The sequence below is a fragment of the Pteropus alecto genome, unplaced genomic scaffold (assembly GCF_000325575.1).
Source record: "Pteropus alecto unplaced genomic scaffold, ASM32557v1 scaffold164, whole genome shotgun sequence".
In the NCBI taxonomy this organism is placed as follows: Eukaryota; Metazoa; Chordata; class Mammalia; order Chiroptera; family Pteropodidae; genus Pteropus; species Pteropus alecto.
The window spans coordinates 24012000-24029490 of record NW_006439568.1 but is presented as its reverse complement, the minus strand read 5'-3'; the positions used below and the strand labels follow the sequence as shown (position 1 = coordinate 24029490).

Sequence of the window (17491 nt, the reverse complement as noted above, 5' to 3'; positions counted from 1 at the left end):
AATTGGGCGCTGCCCTGCCTTTCTTTATACTTTGCAATTCTTCAAAATAGCAAAATCTGCTAAGAGAGCAGTTAGCCATTTGAGTCGATCTAGTTTTACTGTCAAGATGTACCTTTTGTCACTCTAATAAATGATGTCACTTATTTTGGGGTTATTGTCTAATCTTAGGAATATTCATTCAATGTTAAGAAATTAAAGATGAGCTTAATTAGGAAAGTCGTCTTTGTGAGTTTTCTTTGATAACCAGCTCATAATTGTTTGATTTTTTAAGTTCTGTGAATTTGAGGGCAAATTACTTAGTCCTAGAACTACTTCAGCATATGCTTTTAAGACCACAGTCTTCAAAGTGGAGTATACAAGAAGATCCATTGGGATGATGAAAGAAAATATTAGCCTTCCTGTTTATACTTGGTTTTTTATTTTTTTAAAAATTAGGCTTTACTCATATTTTACATGTGGCTACTAGCCATTGAAACCCTTGTTTAGAATGTTAGAGGGGGTAGTAAGACACTGTGAGAGGGATCCTGAGAAGAATGGGAAGTTACAAGTGGAAAAGTACTCTCATTGATTCTTTGCTTATAGCATAGTCTGACAGATTGCAACATATGTGTGCTCAATTCTATGTGTTAATTGATTGTACTACCCAGTTTAACCTAAACTAACCTTTAGTAAACAAACTTATCAAGAAGCTGCAGATTGTAGATGATAATAATGCAAGCAAATTTAAGATGATTTAAACAGATCATTGGTCCTCCAAAATTGAAATCAAGGAAGATTTTGAAATAGGAATATATTTCTTTTGATAAGAAACCTGTCCCATCTATACTGTGCCTTAAGATTTTAGCTAAAAATACTCTGAAACTGTCCTAATTAGCAGGCCATCTAAGCATTCAGAATGTGAAGACCGACTTCTTTAGTTTTCTTTAGAGATGTTTGTTTATGCAGTACTCAGTATGACAGAATTTTACAAAATAAAAATATTTAGAAGTTTCTCTTGCAGCTTATTGTTTAAAGAGAGACATACCATGGGAAAACACTTATTCTTTCTGCCATGGTAAAATTAGCAAAAAGAATATGACAATCAACGAACACACTTCCTTCATCAGCATATACTGTTGGACGCAGCATAATAACACTACTAATGCTTACTAATGCTTTAATTAGTATCAGAGTAAATTGCAAATTGAGAGAAAGTACAGATGTTTCTAATATTACAGCTTGGGGAACTTACTAGATTCTATTTTAATAATGAAATGCATAAAGAACTCTTTTTGTGAGCAACTAAAGAGATACAGGGATGTATTCTCAACATTAAATCACTTTTTTAATAAAAAAAAATTTTGTGTGGAAAAACTGAATAAAAAATCACCAATGGAGGGGCCACTTAGACTGAAATTAAACCAAGAAAATAAAATTTGGAGGGTAAAGAGATAAAGTTATAAAGATAGCACCGGGTATGAAATTCGTTCACTGTGTTATTTCTAGAAAACTATGATGACAAAAGATGTTAAAGCCTAACTGCAAATTGGAAGACCTTTAAATTATGGTAAGGACAAGGTGGTAATCATCTAGAATAGAATGTAGAATCTTTTATTCTATAAAAAAGATTCATTAATTATATTGTGGCAAAACACTTTTATAGCTATTTAGTTATAAGATGGTTATTGTATTTGATTATAAGGTTATTCAGGGTACAACTTTAAAAGTGGGCCACACATTTTTTTTTTTTAACAGTAAAAACTAAGTGTTTTAAATGTGTTTGTTGATCTTTTCATAATGACAAATGGTTATCCGCTTAGCAGATACTTTTGGGAAAATTTTATACTTAATCTGTCTCTTCATTGTTAAGGAAAGTTTAACAAGGTGTCTGAAAATAGCTGATTTTTTTTTTTTTAAGACACTCATGCAATGAAGAGTGTATTCTGAAAAGTTTACATCATTATTTGATATTGTTAATTAAAATGACTTGTCAGTTACTTGTGAAAATTCTCATATATGCACAATTTAACAGCTTGGGAACAGTTTTCTGACAGAAAAAGAGCATTTAGCAGCCCAGATTCTAGAACACACTTATATGAGATCAAATCCCAGTTCCATCACTTTGCTAATTACATGATCTTGGAGTTGGTTAATCTCTCTGTACCTCCCTTTTCTCATCTGTAAAGTGGAAATAATAGCATCTGCTTCATAGAATTACTCTGAGACTGACTTGGGTTAATTAGAAAGAGCTGTATAAGCGACAGCACTACACCAGTTTTTTTTTAAACTTTCTAAATCTTTGTAGTGAATCCATTTGTTAACAATACCGCCCCCCCAAAAGTAGAACCTATAGATTCAAATGCAAGAATAACTGATTGATGTGGAGAAAGAGTGAATTATACTAAAGTTCCACAAAAACTCTGGCATATTTAGAGAATTAGATTGAAAAATTATTGTCATGATGGCGTATGTCCTCCATTTGGCTCTCTTTACCTTTGTCAGATATTAAAATAAATGAATTTATTCAAAAATAATGAAGCATATTAAAATAAATGAATATTCAAAAATATTAAAATAAATGAATTTATTCAAATAAATGAATTTATTCAAAAATAATGAAGCATAGTCATATTAAAATAAATGAATTTATTCAAAAATAATGAAGCATAGTCATATTGCTCTCGTTAAAAATAGTTATGTTTTACAACTGTTTACATTATCAGTAGTAGGATATGTACAAAATTTTCAAATAAACATTTTGGAGTATATGCTCAATTTTTTCTCACAGAAGTATAAGAACAACAAGCTTATTTCACCATTGCTATGAGAGTGAACAGCAAGCCCCTCTACCTGGCATACTTAACTCAAATGTTCTATTTGAGTGAGTTACCGTATATTCCACACATAGGTTACTATCTGGGTATTGGTGCTGCTTATTTGCGTTTTTGGATAATTCCTTCCAATGAGTTTTTAGAATTCTCTAAACTAATTTCTTTGGGTACTGAGAATTTCCTAAGAACTTATCCATTGTATTTTGTAAATATTCTTTGGTAGTTTTTAAAAGTAATGATATTGGATCTAATGATTATTGAAGTTCTTTAATTGTCTAAATTCTAAAAACTAGAGTCATTTGCTGTTCAAAATGCAAATAGTAAGTCCCAAGCGGCTAAATACCTACTCTGTGTGTGTGTGTGTGTATTCATTGTCCATTTAATTCCTTTGTCCAACAGTGGGGCAAAGGTGTAATGGCCACCAAAACGAGAAGATACTTTCAGACTAAAAGATTCAATAGACTGTAACAGAATTTATTACAAGTGTAATTTACTTATGGGAATATTAGGCCAGAGCAGACAGAAGGCCCAGCAGTTTTGTGCGTTATTCTCCACCACAGACCCCTGTTACAGTACTTTTTTGATAGTCTGACTTTAGTACTAACAGTTGACCAGACAAAGGGACAAAATGCAGTAATGGCAGGGGTCATACCTCCTGGTGGTCTTGTGATAGATGATTGCTTATAATCTATACTATTACCAGTTTGATATTTATCTTGGTTTTCATGCCATTATGGCTGTTGCTAACAAAAATGGTTTATGGCTACATTTTAAGGAACACAGATAATCATCAACTAGAGGCTTTGTATGCTTCCTAAGCACAATGAAGTTGGTCAGAGGTCACAGCATGAAACTTAAAAATGAAATCCAGGACACAGAGATGGAGTTTGTTTTGTTCACATCTACCTCTGTTGCACTCATTCACTAAGGAGTGTTTTTATTTATTCGTTTGTTTGTTTATTCATGCATATATGTGCTCTTTGTGTGTATCTATGTATATACCTACACATATGCATATATACATATACATATATATTTGACATAACTGACAGGTTTCTTCTAATGAGACTATTACAGTTTAAACTTTTTGTAATATCTGTATTGTGTGTATGAGCTGAAGAGAAGACAAAATGTGAAATTCTAATGGAAGTCAGTAAGGAGAGATTTCCTTTACAAATTTTTCAGATCTCTTCTAATGTTTTAATTGATACTTGTTTCAAATAATGTTGGAGGTTTTGGTTAAAGCAGTTTCCTTTGTGCTACGTCTGAGCCTCTGCTAATATCTGATGCTAGACAGACTTCCTAAAGAGCAGATTTCTTTTTTTCTTCATTTTTGTATATCAGTACCTGTCATGAATCATTTAAATAAAGCAAAATAAAGATTCTATTGATTCTTTTATTCTGCTTTCAGAAAGTTCATGTTATTTTTTAAAAATATATATATGTGTGTGTGTGTGTGTGTGTGTATATATATATGTATATGAACACTTGCACAGTTAAACAGGATTGGCAGTGTCTAAGGAAGTTTGTGACAAATGGTAAAATTCATGGCAGTTTTAAATGTTTAAAGATACAAGATTGTATGTAGGGGAGAGAAAAGGGGGAAAGCGACAGGAATAGAGCAAATGGGGTAGAACTTGAGCTGGGTTAAGAAGAAAAAATGAGTACAGGTCATTTCAGATATTGAATATCAATCAGATGTTCAGGGTATAAAAAAAATCACCCTACACACCCTGGCTGCAGCACTTTATTTTGAGAGGAAATCCACAATCAGTACAACTTGGGCAGACAAGAATGTTTAGAGATGACAGTCTTGTTGGAACCAAATGATTATATATGTGATAAAAGAATATAAGGTTGAGATTAACTTGTAGAAGACCTTATATGTCATATAAGGAATTATATGTTATAGCTGAGAGGAAATGTCTGGGATTTTTTTAATGGAAATGTAAATTAATTGGACTGGCATAGATATGTTGGGAGATGAGCATTGGCAGGGAAGCCCTTGAAGATAAGAATTTCTCCAAATGTCTCATTTACATACCTATTTCTCCTATTAGATTATAGTACAGTTTCTATAAGTAGAAACTTTTATTCAGTTCTGTAAACCGAGGTTCTAAAACAATGTCTGTTACATAGTAGGTATTTAATAAATCTTGATTGCATGAAGACCATGCAAGAGAGGCTAGTTTAATAATTCACTTAGCTCCATGGTAGAACCTGACAACAAATGAGGGTGGGGGAGGCTTTAGTGACAATGGAGCCAAAACTGTATGTGTTCCCAGTTTTCCTTCAAAAGTATTAGCTGTAACGGAGCTGCTCAGAAGTAAGACGTTTGTTTCACCTCAGTAGGATGACTGGGGCAAATTAGTAGTACGTATGCATATTTATTTTAAAGTTTTTAATAATATTAAATCTCATCTGGGTATTATTTTTTAGTTACTTTTAAAGGTAATAAATATTAAAATCAAACAAGACTAAAGCCTAAACCAAGATAATCTTTCTTGTTTTTTCTGAAGGTTTAGTGACAAATCACAGTATTGATTTCAGCGTGAATGTAATCTCTATCTTTTTTCATAGTTTCTCTCCTTTAAAAAAACCTTTTTACGTGTGCTGCTTTGTAGTTAGCAATCTGCTTTCACGTTTTACTTAATCCTTAAAAGAACCCTATGTGAGGTCAGTAGGAACTTTTGGCCCAAATAATGGGGGAAAGGGTTTAGAATGATTTAGCCCAGAATCCCATAGCTAATACATGATAAAATTTGTATTTGGAGTTAAATGTAGAAAGACAGAATAGTAGAATATTTCTAAGAGCAGCAGGCTAATCTCTGTATGGCCTCAGGTTCCTTAACCTGTAAAATGGGTGTTACTTTTAGTTAGTTCCTATAGTTCTGCACTGTCTGACAAGGTAGCCACTTGCCACATGTGGCTAGTTAGCACTCTTTTTCATACTATCTTTATATTAATAGTCTTTTTTTATTGATTACATTTCAAAATGATAGTATTTTGGATGTGTTCAAATAAATACATTATTAATGTTACCTATTTTTTTTTAATTTTTAGCATGTGTCTTCTAAAATTTTTGAATTACATATGTGGCCTGCAATATATTTCTGTTTGACAGGGCTGCTCCAGATCAGGGTTGGCAAACTCTGGCCCCCCAAATGCAGCCAGATGCTTATTTTTGTAAATAAAATTTTATTGGAACACAGTCACACCCTTTCAATTATATATTGTATATGGCTACTATCATGCTACAGTGGCAGAGTTGTGTGATTGCTACATGTAGAACCATATGGCCTGCAAAGCCTAAAATATTTACTATTTGGTCCTTTGTAGAAAAAGTTTGCTGACCCACGCTCTTGACTGTATTGACAGATACTCAATGTGTTATCCTTACTTAAGAGTGTATATCAGAGACAGACAGACAGATTCATTGTGGGTGCCAGTGGGAAAAAGGTAGTGGGGGAGGGACTGCTACTGGGTATTGCATTTCTTTTTTGGGTAGATGGAAACGTTCTGGAATTAGATAATGGTGACAGTGTGCAACTTCAGATATACTAAAAAACCACTAAATTATGCACTTAAAAAAGGTAAGTATCATATGTGGATTATATCTTATTTTTTAAAAAGTAAATATGAGCCTGGTTTGGTAGATGTAATAAAGCGCAATACGTTAAACATGATACATGTTCATGATAATAAGAACATGCACTGAAATAAACAAATGCACATCAACTATAGGGAATGTAAAAAAAGGTTTAATAGTTTTTTTAATATACTTCCATCATCAAAGACAATTTTAAATTGTGTTAAAGAGGTCATGCCAGCAAAAACAACAAAAATAAAAGAGGTCATGCCACTTGAGAATATTTGCAAGTAGTTTTTCGTTAGGAAAAACAGTTAGCTGTCATTTATTGCTTACTTAAACTCATTTACTGCTTACCCATAAAAAACATTTATAAAGATAGAATCACTGTTTAGTTGTAAACTTAATTTTAAGACAGTGCACAGCAGTACTGCATAGTCAATCTCAATAAATAAATTACTGAATGCAAAGTATAAATAAAATCACTATTTCATTAATATTTTCTGGAAGCATTTATCAAAACATACAAATCATGGTTTTATGACGTTTTCAGTGAACTTTTGAAAGGAGAAAATACTATTGGAAGGGAGTTAGAAGTCCATTCCAAAATGTTCATATCTTGTGTGTGTGTGTTTTTTTCTTAAATGAAGTATTAAACATCTACTATATATAAATCCTAGATGTTTCATGTTGCTTTGAAACTGACAAAATATCTACTTTGTACAATTGACATTAATTTATTATATGTAGGGTATGCCAATAGTCAGCTTTATGAAATCCAAAACCAATAATCAGTACATCATTTATCTTCTGAACACTGAGAAAAGGATTTTAATTTTATTGTTCTAAAAACACCATATTTTAATACTTTATGATTTAAGTTAGGATAGCATGATGTATAAGGGCACAGACTTTGGAGCCAGAGAGACCTATTTCCTGATTCGATTCTACCATTTACTATCCTAATGTGACCCAGAACAGCCTATCTAATATGTAACATCTCTAAATCTTCATTTTCTCATCTGTAAAAAGAAATAATACCTCTCCATTGAGTTTTTAAACAATTAATAAATGAGTATAAAATAGCCATGTAGTAACCACTCAATAAATGGTAACCTATTATTGCCATTTAATATGTTAAGTTTTTTAATCAAACATTAAATATTTTGGTTGTCAGCATTATGCATTTCATTATGTATTTTACTGACTCCTATCTTTTTAAAAACATAATGAAATATTAAGTAACATTTTATTTTACTTTCAGTCAAAGAAAAATAAGAAGAAATCAAAGTCAGATGCTAAAGCAGTGCAAAACAGTTCACGCCATGATGGAAAGGAAGTTGATGAAGGTATTTGAGCAAGTGAAAGGACTATAGAAAAAAGTTTAATCCTTTTTACCAAAGTGCATTATAACAAAGCTGCATTTGTTTTGCTTAATCTTGTATCTAGTTCTTTTAATAACTGTAGATTTTAATGTACAGATCTGTGACATTGTTAGGAAACACTTTTTAATCTAAATCATTTAAGGATCTAATAATACTTTTCCTAAAAGGAATATCTTGAAATTTAAGGTCTAGCTCAATATCTTGAGCAATTGAAAAGCCATTTGTTTTGTCTTTGTTTCCTAGAGTATGTTTTGGGTTTTTCCCCTTTGTTCTTAAATATGCTATCCCTAAAGGGCTGTATGCAAAATTTTTTAGTGAGCCATTTATTGTCATCACCTAATAAACTCAGTTATTAGTAGTTATATATAACACTCCTATCAGTTCTGTCAAGCAAGATAAAGATACAAGATGACTTATATATTATTTTTCTTAAACCATAGATGACAAATTTGATAAACATTATGAGAATAAATAATGGCAGTTAGCTGCCTAACACAACATAATGAGATTAGAATAAATCTTAGGATAAATTAATAGAATCCGTACTCTTGCTTTTTAGTTTAATATCTAAATTTATCATGATATTTTGTGTGCCCTACCCCATTTCCTCCCCTCCCCCTGAAACTACACCTTTTTTGTTTTCCCCTTACTGAATAACATTTTTTTTTCTGGGGCTGTGTCAGGAGCCTGGGAAACTAAAATTAGTCACAGAGAGAAACGACAGCAACGTAAACGTGATAAGGTGCAGACTGATTCTGGTTCATTGGATTCAACTATCCCTGGGATAGAAAATACCATCACAGTTACCACCGAGCAACTTACAACTGCATCATTTCCTGTTGGTTCCAAGAAGAATAAAGGTATATTAGTGGAACATAAGAGTGATTCATCAACTCCAACTCCTTTTAATCAGATATACAAAATATCATTATGTCAAAATCTGACTATTTTGAACTGCCTACATAATTGTGCTGATATACCTACCCCGCTTCGTGAGAGCAGTGTGGACCATGTATTGGTTTACCTGATACCGGCAGTGTTACTTGTCACATACTGCCTAATGAATGGCCTATTAAATTAAACTTGCCTTTCTGCCTTGAATCTCATGAGAAAATGATGTTGCCTCTTTTTTTCTTGTGTATTTTCCTTTGCCCCAACTCTCTTACATCTTCATTTCTTATAGTGGACAACATATTAAGTGGAATTATTTGTCATCATTTTGCATGTTGGGTGCTTTCACTCCAAGATGAAACAAGCATGCTCTCGGTATTGCAGGGCTTCTTATTGCCCTAACTTTTTGAGAATGCCATAGGTGTTTGATAAAGCTAGACTGGAACTTCAAAGATTATTGAACTAACGTTCTTCCCAAGCTATCTCCAGGGCTCAAACTACCTAATACTGATGGCTTCTTGATAGCTCTTCTTCACATTGCCGTCATTTTTACTCTGGGGACATCAATCTGCAGAGTGATATTATTCAGTTTGCTTCAAGGCATTGACTTATCTTCATCTTTTTATAAATTGCCTCCCCACCACTTTCTTAGCCTTGTTATCTTTTTCTTTTTTCTTGATGTCTTAGTGGAATTTATTGCTTTGGTACAGCAATGACTTCTACTTAACCATTTTCACTGTCACATATTAGCCATACTTTAGTGTTTCTGTTGGTAACCCTTTTTCATTGTTTTGTGCATGCCTTCCTTGCTAGCACAATCCTGAGTCATGCTTGTTTTCTGATACATTGTGATCATTATGCTTCTTAGTATCAGAGAAATAGTATCTTTGTTATAACATGTATTCTCACCTCTTTGACATATTTCCTAAGTCCTGGTCCCAAATACTGGCAAAGTTCCTAAGCTGATGTGTTTGCTTCCAGGATTGTTGAAAAGGCAGCTGGTATTGTTGAGATGGCAAAGTTGAATCCAATTACAGAGCCCAGTTCTCCAGTTCCTACTTAAAAGAATCTCGATAACCATTATAGAAAGGCTGACTCTATATTTACTTGGACAATTTTCAGATCCTTTATTGGCATTTTAATTGACTAAGAATCTGGTAACTAAAGAGCTCAATTCCTTAAGGAAATGTGAAATATGTTGTGAGTAAAAATGGCTCTTTTCCAGTGAAAGAATTTTTAGTACTTGAAGGAGCAATTTATTATAAATAGTAAGTAAAATTAATTTGTATGTTACTCCTAATTTAATGTGCATAGTGGCCTATTTAGTATTAAATAAATTTTATTTCTATTTTAACCAGGTGATTCTCATCTAAATATTCAAGTTAGCAACTTTAAGTCTGGAAAAGGAGATTCTTCACTTCAGGGTGAGAGAAATTAAATGTAACTTAAATTGAAGGCCCATCAAAATAGAAACTTACATGTCTCTTTCCTCACATGAATGACACAGAAGGGGAAAAAAGCTTAAAATGATTTTTAATTACTAAAGTAACAATCACAGCCCAGAGATTTTGGAAAATAGATAAAAAGAAAAATCACTCCCACTTCTAACAGTCTTTGGTATGTTCTAGTTGTTTCCCCTTCTCTTTTATGTGTAACATGCATAAAAACATTCCTTTAGTAAATAGGTTATTACTATTTATATTAAATATGCAATTTTGATTCTTGCTTGTATCTTTTAAGCCATTGGAGAAAAGAAGGATTGGGGGCAGGGCGGGGGGAGGACTTGTGTTTAATATAAGCATATACAGGAGAAAAAAGCCTTAATATCTATAATCTTTTAAATTGCTTCCTTAACAGTATCAAATATTTCGCAATAAATGGACTATAATCTAAAGTTACACAGTGCTTCACAAATGTAAAATATACTTTATTTACTTGTTGATGATAAAGATTGAATTAAGTAGAGTGATATACCTTACCTAAAAACTATAGTGTGGTAGCAAAACATAAATTCAGAAATGAAAAGGCACTTTCTCATTTTAAGCTTGTTCTTAATACTGTCAGCTTCCTTTGTTCTCGTTGTTCTCAATCCTGGCTGCACATTACAATTGAGGAAGCTTAGAAAAACAACAGACCATATATATATATAAAGAAACATGTGCTTACACACACACACACACCCCCTAGTATATTTGTGTATACACATACATACTGGTGCCTGGGCTTTCTCCTTAGAGTTTCTGGTTTTAATTTGTTGGGCTGAGGCTCCAGTATCTACTTTTAAGAATTTTTTTAGTTGATTTTAATGTGTAGCCAGGTTTTAGAATTACTGCCTTATATATAATAAATATGTAAATACCTAAGGAAAGAACATGTAACTAAGGAGAAGCCTTTATATTCTTAGTGGGTAAGTATTCTAGAATGTGTTGTTTTCCTGTTTGTTCTGTTGTACTTCCTTTGAGCAAGTCATTCTGCTGTTGAAAACATTTGTATATAAAGTTCAAATCTACTCTTAACATTTAAATTAAAAGTCATCCATGGTGGTCGTGTCGCTTTTTAAATTCTTCATTTTCATCTTTAAAGCTCAAGCTATTTAGAGAACAGGGTGAAATGAGTAAAAAATATAAACTGAGCTATCATAGAAATTTGAAAGTATCCCAGTTTTAACAAGGAGTCATGTATCAGTTTTTAATATTTGTTTTCTCTTCTTTAAGTTTCTTCAGGATTGAATGAAAACCTCACTGTAAATGGAGGAGGCTGGAATGAAAAGTCTGTAAAACTGTCCTCACAGATCAGTGCAGGTGAGGAGAAGTGGAACTCTGTTTCACCTGCTTCTGCAGGCAAGAGGAAAACTGAATCATCTGCTTGGGGACAAGACACTGGAGACACTAATGCAAATGGAAAAGACTGGGGAAGGAGTTGGAGTGACCATTCAATATTTTCTGGCATTGGTAAGAATGGTTAGAAATTTTTAAGTTCATTTAAAATTTCATATCTGGTATATTTTTAATTTTCCAGGAATGAAGGAAAAGATCCATGAGCAGAAAAATTAGTAATGCCATACAGAAATAATAGTAATAATTAACTCATCTCATATCCTTTATATGGAGCAAAGAGGAGACTAAATAAGTAAATAATAGCACTATATGCTCTTAGTGCTTTCACATACTTTATCAAATTTGATTATCAGTGTAGCCAACTAATATTATTATATTTTTAGTGATGTAACAAGTATGTGTGACAGTCTTTAATTAATCTCAACAGTTTATTGAGTTTAAATAAAAACAGTACATGGATGTACAGTTTATAACATACATCCATGTTTTATGGTTTGTAAAATTCCTATTTGTAATTAATTTTCCCCCTGGATCTTAAAGATCAATAGTTGAGAAGCTTTTTTTCTGTTGAGAGTCATCAAATTAAAAGCAACTTAATTTCAGGGGTGGTGTGTGTGTGTGTATGTGTGTGTGTATGTAATGAAAACCATGTTTAATATGGAAAACTATAAAAAGAAAAGGAAAACCCACTGTTATTATACCACCCAATGCCAACCACTGTTTTTTGTATTTCTTTATGGTCTTTTTCTGTGTACAAATTTTATTTTATTTTTTGACATAATCCAAGTCAGGCATTTTTATGTTCCCACCTCCCACTTAATATTGTAACATAAACATTTTCCTTTTTGTATTTTTATTTAATGGCCCTGTAATATGCTTATACATATTACAGGGCCATTAAATAAAAATACAAAACTTAACTATAATGTTATTGGAGAAATTATTTTCTTTTAGCCATTGTAAATAACTTTGCATTGAATATATTTTTGGGGGGGTTACTTCTTTAGAATCAGTTCTTGGGAGTGATATTGCATTAAAGGGAACATGAATGTTTACACTGCTATATGACATATTGTCAAAGTATTTTCTAAGAGAGTTGTTCTAATTTATATGTCAATGCCAGTATGAGTGCCATTTGTCATATGCTGACCAAGGTTGGGTATTCTTATTTTTAAAATCTTTTCTAATTTAATAAGCAAAAAATACACGAATTGTTTTGGTTAACTTCTTAAAATCACTAATGAGGCTGAATAATTTTCAACTTTCTTGGTCATTTCTGTTTCTTATTGAATCGTCTGTTCATGTTCTTTGCCCATTCGTCTAATGTCCTCTAACTTTTTTTAAGTTGAATTCCTATGCATTAAACATAAAATTTTTTCTGTTGTGCTTGCTGAAGATATTTTTTGTTAATATATTTCTTTTAATTTGGGGGAGCAATAGATACTAAAGAGTTTTTAGTGTTTAAGTAGGAAAAAACTGTTTCTTCCTATGCTATTTGCTTTCCCTGTCACTTTAAGCTTAGAAAGACTCATGTTGACTAATGTCCCCAAGAAGCAACCTTTATATCATTTACTAATATTGCTCTTAAGCTTGTTCTCCCATCATCCCCTGCAATGTCCAAAAATTGTGTAGAAATGTCAAAATTTGTTGGGAAGGAGAGACAATCCCAAAATTCCTGGCCTCATTTTCAGCAGTGAAGAAAGCATGAATTTCTATGCTGTAAAGCATTCTTTCACATTTAATAAACGAAATGGTCAATTTTTGTTATTATGGATGTATGCGTTCCTTAAAATGCTCATATATAAGTAAGAAATCTCATGAAAATGTTGAGAAGATAGCATGGTTTGGTGGAATGAGCATGCACTAGTTCAGGTCTATTTGATATGAATCTATTCTTCAACATACTAGCTTTTATGGAAATTAGGCTAGTTATTTAACCTGTATGAACTTCATATTTAAGTAGTTGTGAGGATTGTCTGTAATGAATTTCAGTTACCAAATTTAGTGCCTGGCCTAAAGTTGTTGCTTAATTGTGGTAGATAATAAGGTAGCTTAATTACGATAGCTATAGTAGAAAGAGCATAGACTTTGGAAATTGGCCTAAATTCCAGTCTTGGCTCAGCTGTTTTCTAGCTGTCAGCAAGTTACTGAACTACACCGAAACTTTGCCTAGCAGTGTTACCCTAAGGATTAAAAATGGTTGGTGTAAAGAGCCCAGTACATAGTAGACGTTCACTAAATAGTAGCTTTTGCTATATTAAGTGGTTCTAATTTCTAAGGTTATCTTAATATTGTTATCTTAGTTTTAAATCTGTACATATCGTTCAAGTGTCATTGCAATTGAAGGTTCCAAGTGACGTTCTTTATTTTAACAGCTGCTTGGTCTAGTGTGGATAGGGGAATGAATACCTCTGAACAGAATTCTGCTTCTTTTGCATCTCTCACACTTAACTCTGCTGTTTCTGGTATGTGAAAACAGTCTTTCATTTAGTTAACAAAAAATATTTCTGTTTAAATTAATTTTAGCACTTGCTATTTGAAAAAAAATAATCAGCGTAAGTACTGCTATCAACTTAAATAATAGATATATATTATAAAGTGACAGAAGTATTAATAAAAAGGGGAGAAAGACCTAAATTCTTAATGTGCGGGTGACTTAGTGCCTTTTTGTAGTGGAGGTAGGAAGAGTCTGTGGCCTGACATAACTAAAAGTACATTGGCACACAGACAAGGCCTTCCTGTCAGGATCATGATACTCTACTGTTACTAGTGTACTCCTACCATACTTCTACATGCAATTTGGCATTTTATTTCTATTCGCCCCTATTCATCATAAGTTTATAGGTAAGCCTCTCAGGTTATGTGGACCTTCACATAGCAACTCTTTTAGTATATATAGGTTAGAAAGTACATTATTACTAATAAACTACTATCAATTCAGGATAACTTAAATGGATATGCCTTTTATTAATCATATAGAAGCTATCTGTACTTAACAAATATTACTTAAACGTGGGAGATGTTTAGTTGTAATGCTTGGTTGATGTTGGAATTCATGGACCCAGTGTACTAATTTTGTAGTTCCTCGGCGTTCGGAGTTAGTACTCCAGAACAGGGATCAGCAAACTTTTTCTGTTAAGAGCCCAATAATATTTGAGGCTTTGTGGGCCACAGTGTCTCTATTGCAGCTACTTAATTCTGTTATAGCAGAAAAGCAGCTAGAAATGATACATAGAGGACTGTGTCTGATTCTTAAATATCATTCTTTTGATTTTTTTTTTTCAACGATTTAAAAATGTGAAACTTCTCAGCTCATGGCCTATATACAAAGAAGGAGGTGGCAGAAGTTGGCCTGTGAGTCATAGTTTGCCACCTCCTGGTCTCATAGACTGCATTTCAATTCCAGAGGTACAAGTTAATGGCTTCCTTCATTTGGTGATTTTGTACAACACAGATGCTATTCCCATATATTCAGAGAAAGCTGCCTGGGCTGCTAAAGAAATAGCAACAGTGTTACTGTAGTGCTTCTTAGCAGCTAACATGCTAATTACATATGAATTTTATAGTGTTACTTTGTTAAAATTTATATTAAAATACATATAACTATTTTGAGTTTCAAGTTATATTAGTGGAATGCTAGTAAAATTACCTATAACCAATTGAAAATTTATAAGTTAGTAAGGAATGTGATCAGAGGAAGTGATTATATGTGTCTTTTATACTAACCGGTATTCTTAATCGTTTCTTTTTATCAGTGGCTCTGAATTCAAAGTCAGTACATATGGAAATTCTGATTCAGACGGTCTAGGTTATATATATCCTTGACAGAGAACCATTGCTTTACATTCACATTCTGAAACGAATTTATGGCTATAGAGTAAGGGTTTTTGTCCTGGCACCCATGAACTTACTTACATGCCCCCAAAAGTATATGCAAAATTGTGTGTAAGTTCTGGACAGTAGTCTACACAGCTTTCATCAGATTCCTAAAGGACTATGTGACCCCTACTTTTATCCCACCTATTCTCCATCCCCTCCCACAAAAAAGTAAAAACAAAAAACTCAGAAGGTAATACAGTTGACTTTTGAACAATAAGGTTAGAGATACTGACCATGCCCCCCCATGCAGTTGAAAATTCACATGTAACTTTGACTTCTTGAAAACTTACCTACTACTAATAGCCTATTGCTAACCTGAGGCCTTACTGATAACATAGTCTATTCGCACACATTTTGTATGTATATGTATTATATAGTATACTCTTACAATAAAACAAGCCAGAGAAAAGAAATGTTATTAAGAAAATCAGAAGAAAGAGAATATATTTACAATATTTATTGGGAAAAATACACATATAAGTGGACCCACGCAGTTTAAACCTGTGTTATTCAAGGGTCAACTGTATTCTCATTGGTTAAATACACTAGAATTTAACTTGGTCTTTAAACTGGCAGCATTAACTCTCTTTGGCTTCTCTCTGCCTTGCTTCTCTAGAATAATCATCTATTTCTTTAACATTTTCTTAGGCAAAATGTTCTAGCAAACTCAGACATTTCTAGTTCTCTCCAAGGTTCTAAGGATATAGGCTACTGGGAAACATCCAGGATTTCTTTTGTGCTTTAATATTTTCAATTAAGAAGAAAAATAAAATAACTTTTTTGACTTCTTAAAATTTGTAGATTACGAGTTTGAAGAATATATTATAAAGACAAAAATCTAATGATGAGTTGGTACTAGTGAAAAATATATTTCTGATCAGTGAATTAGATCAAGTGATTATCATGTGTAATCTAAAATTACCCTTAATTCCACTTTTCCTTTATCTTAACTCTTTTAATAATGTCTGAATTTTTTCTTTTAGGAAACATTTTTTAAAATATTAAGTCTCCATGTGCAAAGTATAGAACTATTGTTATGAAACATCATTAGAAAATTCCATTTTTAATTTTATTGCATTCGTTTTCATTTAAGGGTCTACTGCTGAGCCAGTTTCTCAGTCTACCACTTCTGATTATCAGTGGGATGTTAGCCGTAATCAACCCTATATCGATGATGAATGGTCTGGGTTAAGTATGTCCTTTTAAAAATTATCAGTTTGGGGTTTTTTTTGTTTTGTTTTTTGTTTATTTTGTCAGAATTTTCTTTCTAGCACCCTGAATTCATGCTTTATGTTATAATTTTAATCCTTTCTCACCTTTTAAGTCTTAATAATATAATTTAATATCAAATATACTACTTGTAAACTGATTATTAAATACCTATAGAATTAAAATTAAATTTACTTTTCATTATTGAGGCAATATTTAAACATGAAATATTTTTATAGTTGCTCTAGTTTTTCTAATTTAAAAATTTTTTTGTTTCTCTTCCTACTTTTAGTATAATAAATAGAATGTACAGGAATGGCATTGAATTTGTGAGGTGTGCAGGTTTTCATATTGGTAGAAAACCATTTTTTAGCCTGATTTCCAGTTGAAGCATAAGAGGGCTAAAGGCAAGAGTCATAAAAAAAGAGAGAAAGGGAAAAATAATGGGATTTTTATGTTCAGAAAGCTCATACCATCCTTTTTTTTTTTTTAATGGACTTTCCCCCTAAAACTCCAAACCTCAGAATTTACTCCATTCTCAGAATTTTTATAGCACACTATTTTTTGCTGTTTATTTAGTACTTACATTTTGAGATTTTTCACCATTTTGATCTTTGTAAAGTTTTTTAAGAATATCTTCAAGTAGAGTTAAACCCCCCGAAGATAGGAACTCTCACTCTTTTATATCCTCAGTACCTAGTGCATCACTTTTTATGCAGGTGTTCAGTAGTAATATTGATATAAGTAAACACATGACTGTGTGCCAGGCACTGATCTAGGTCTTGTGCATATTGATCATTTAATTCTTTCTGTGAGGTAGCTATTTTTTTTCCTACACTTACCAGATTAAGAAACTGAGGCAAAGAAAAGTTACCTAACTTTTCCCAGGCC

The 17491-nt window shown here is 32.4% G+C and overlaps 1 protein-coding gene across 4 annotated transcripts in view; it reads left to right on the top strand.

Annotated features, from left to right (window-relative positions):
* MTDH (metadherin) overlaps positions 1-17491 on the top strand; it is a 53459-nt gene that overhangs the window by 18876 nt on the left and 17092 nt on the right. The window contains exons 3-8 of one of the 4 annotated variants that reach the window (XM_015592998.2): positions 7664-7748; positions 8468-8644; positions 10034-10099; positions 11390-11626; positions 13888-13977; positions 16485-16583. In XM_015592998.2, coding sequence (XP_015448484.1) covers positions 7664-7748; positions 8468-8644; positions 10034-10099; positions 11390-11626; positions 13888-13977; positions 16485-16583 — 754 coding nt within the window. The remainder of the gene's footprint in view (positions 1-7663; positions 7749-8467; positions 8645-10033; positions 10100-11389; positions 11627-13887; positions 13978-16484; positions 16584-17491) is intronic. The other 3 variants (XM_015592999.2, XM_006916663.3, XM_015593000.2) reach the window with 3 other exon arrangements.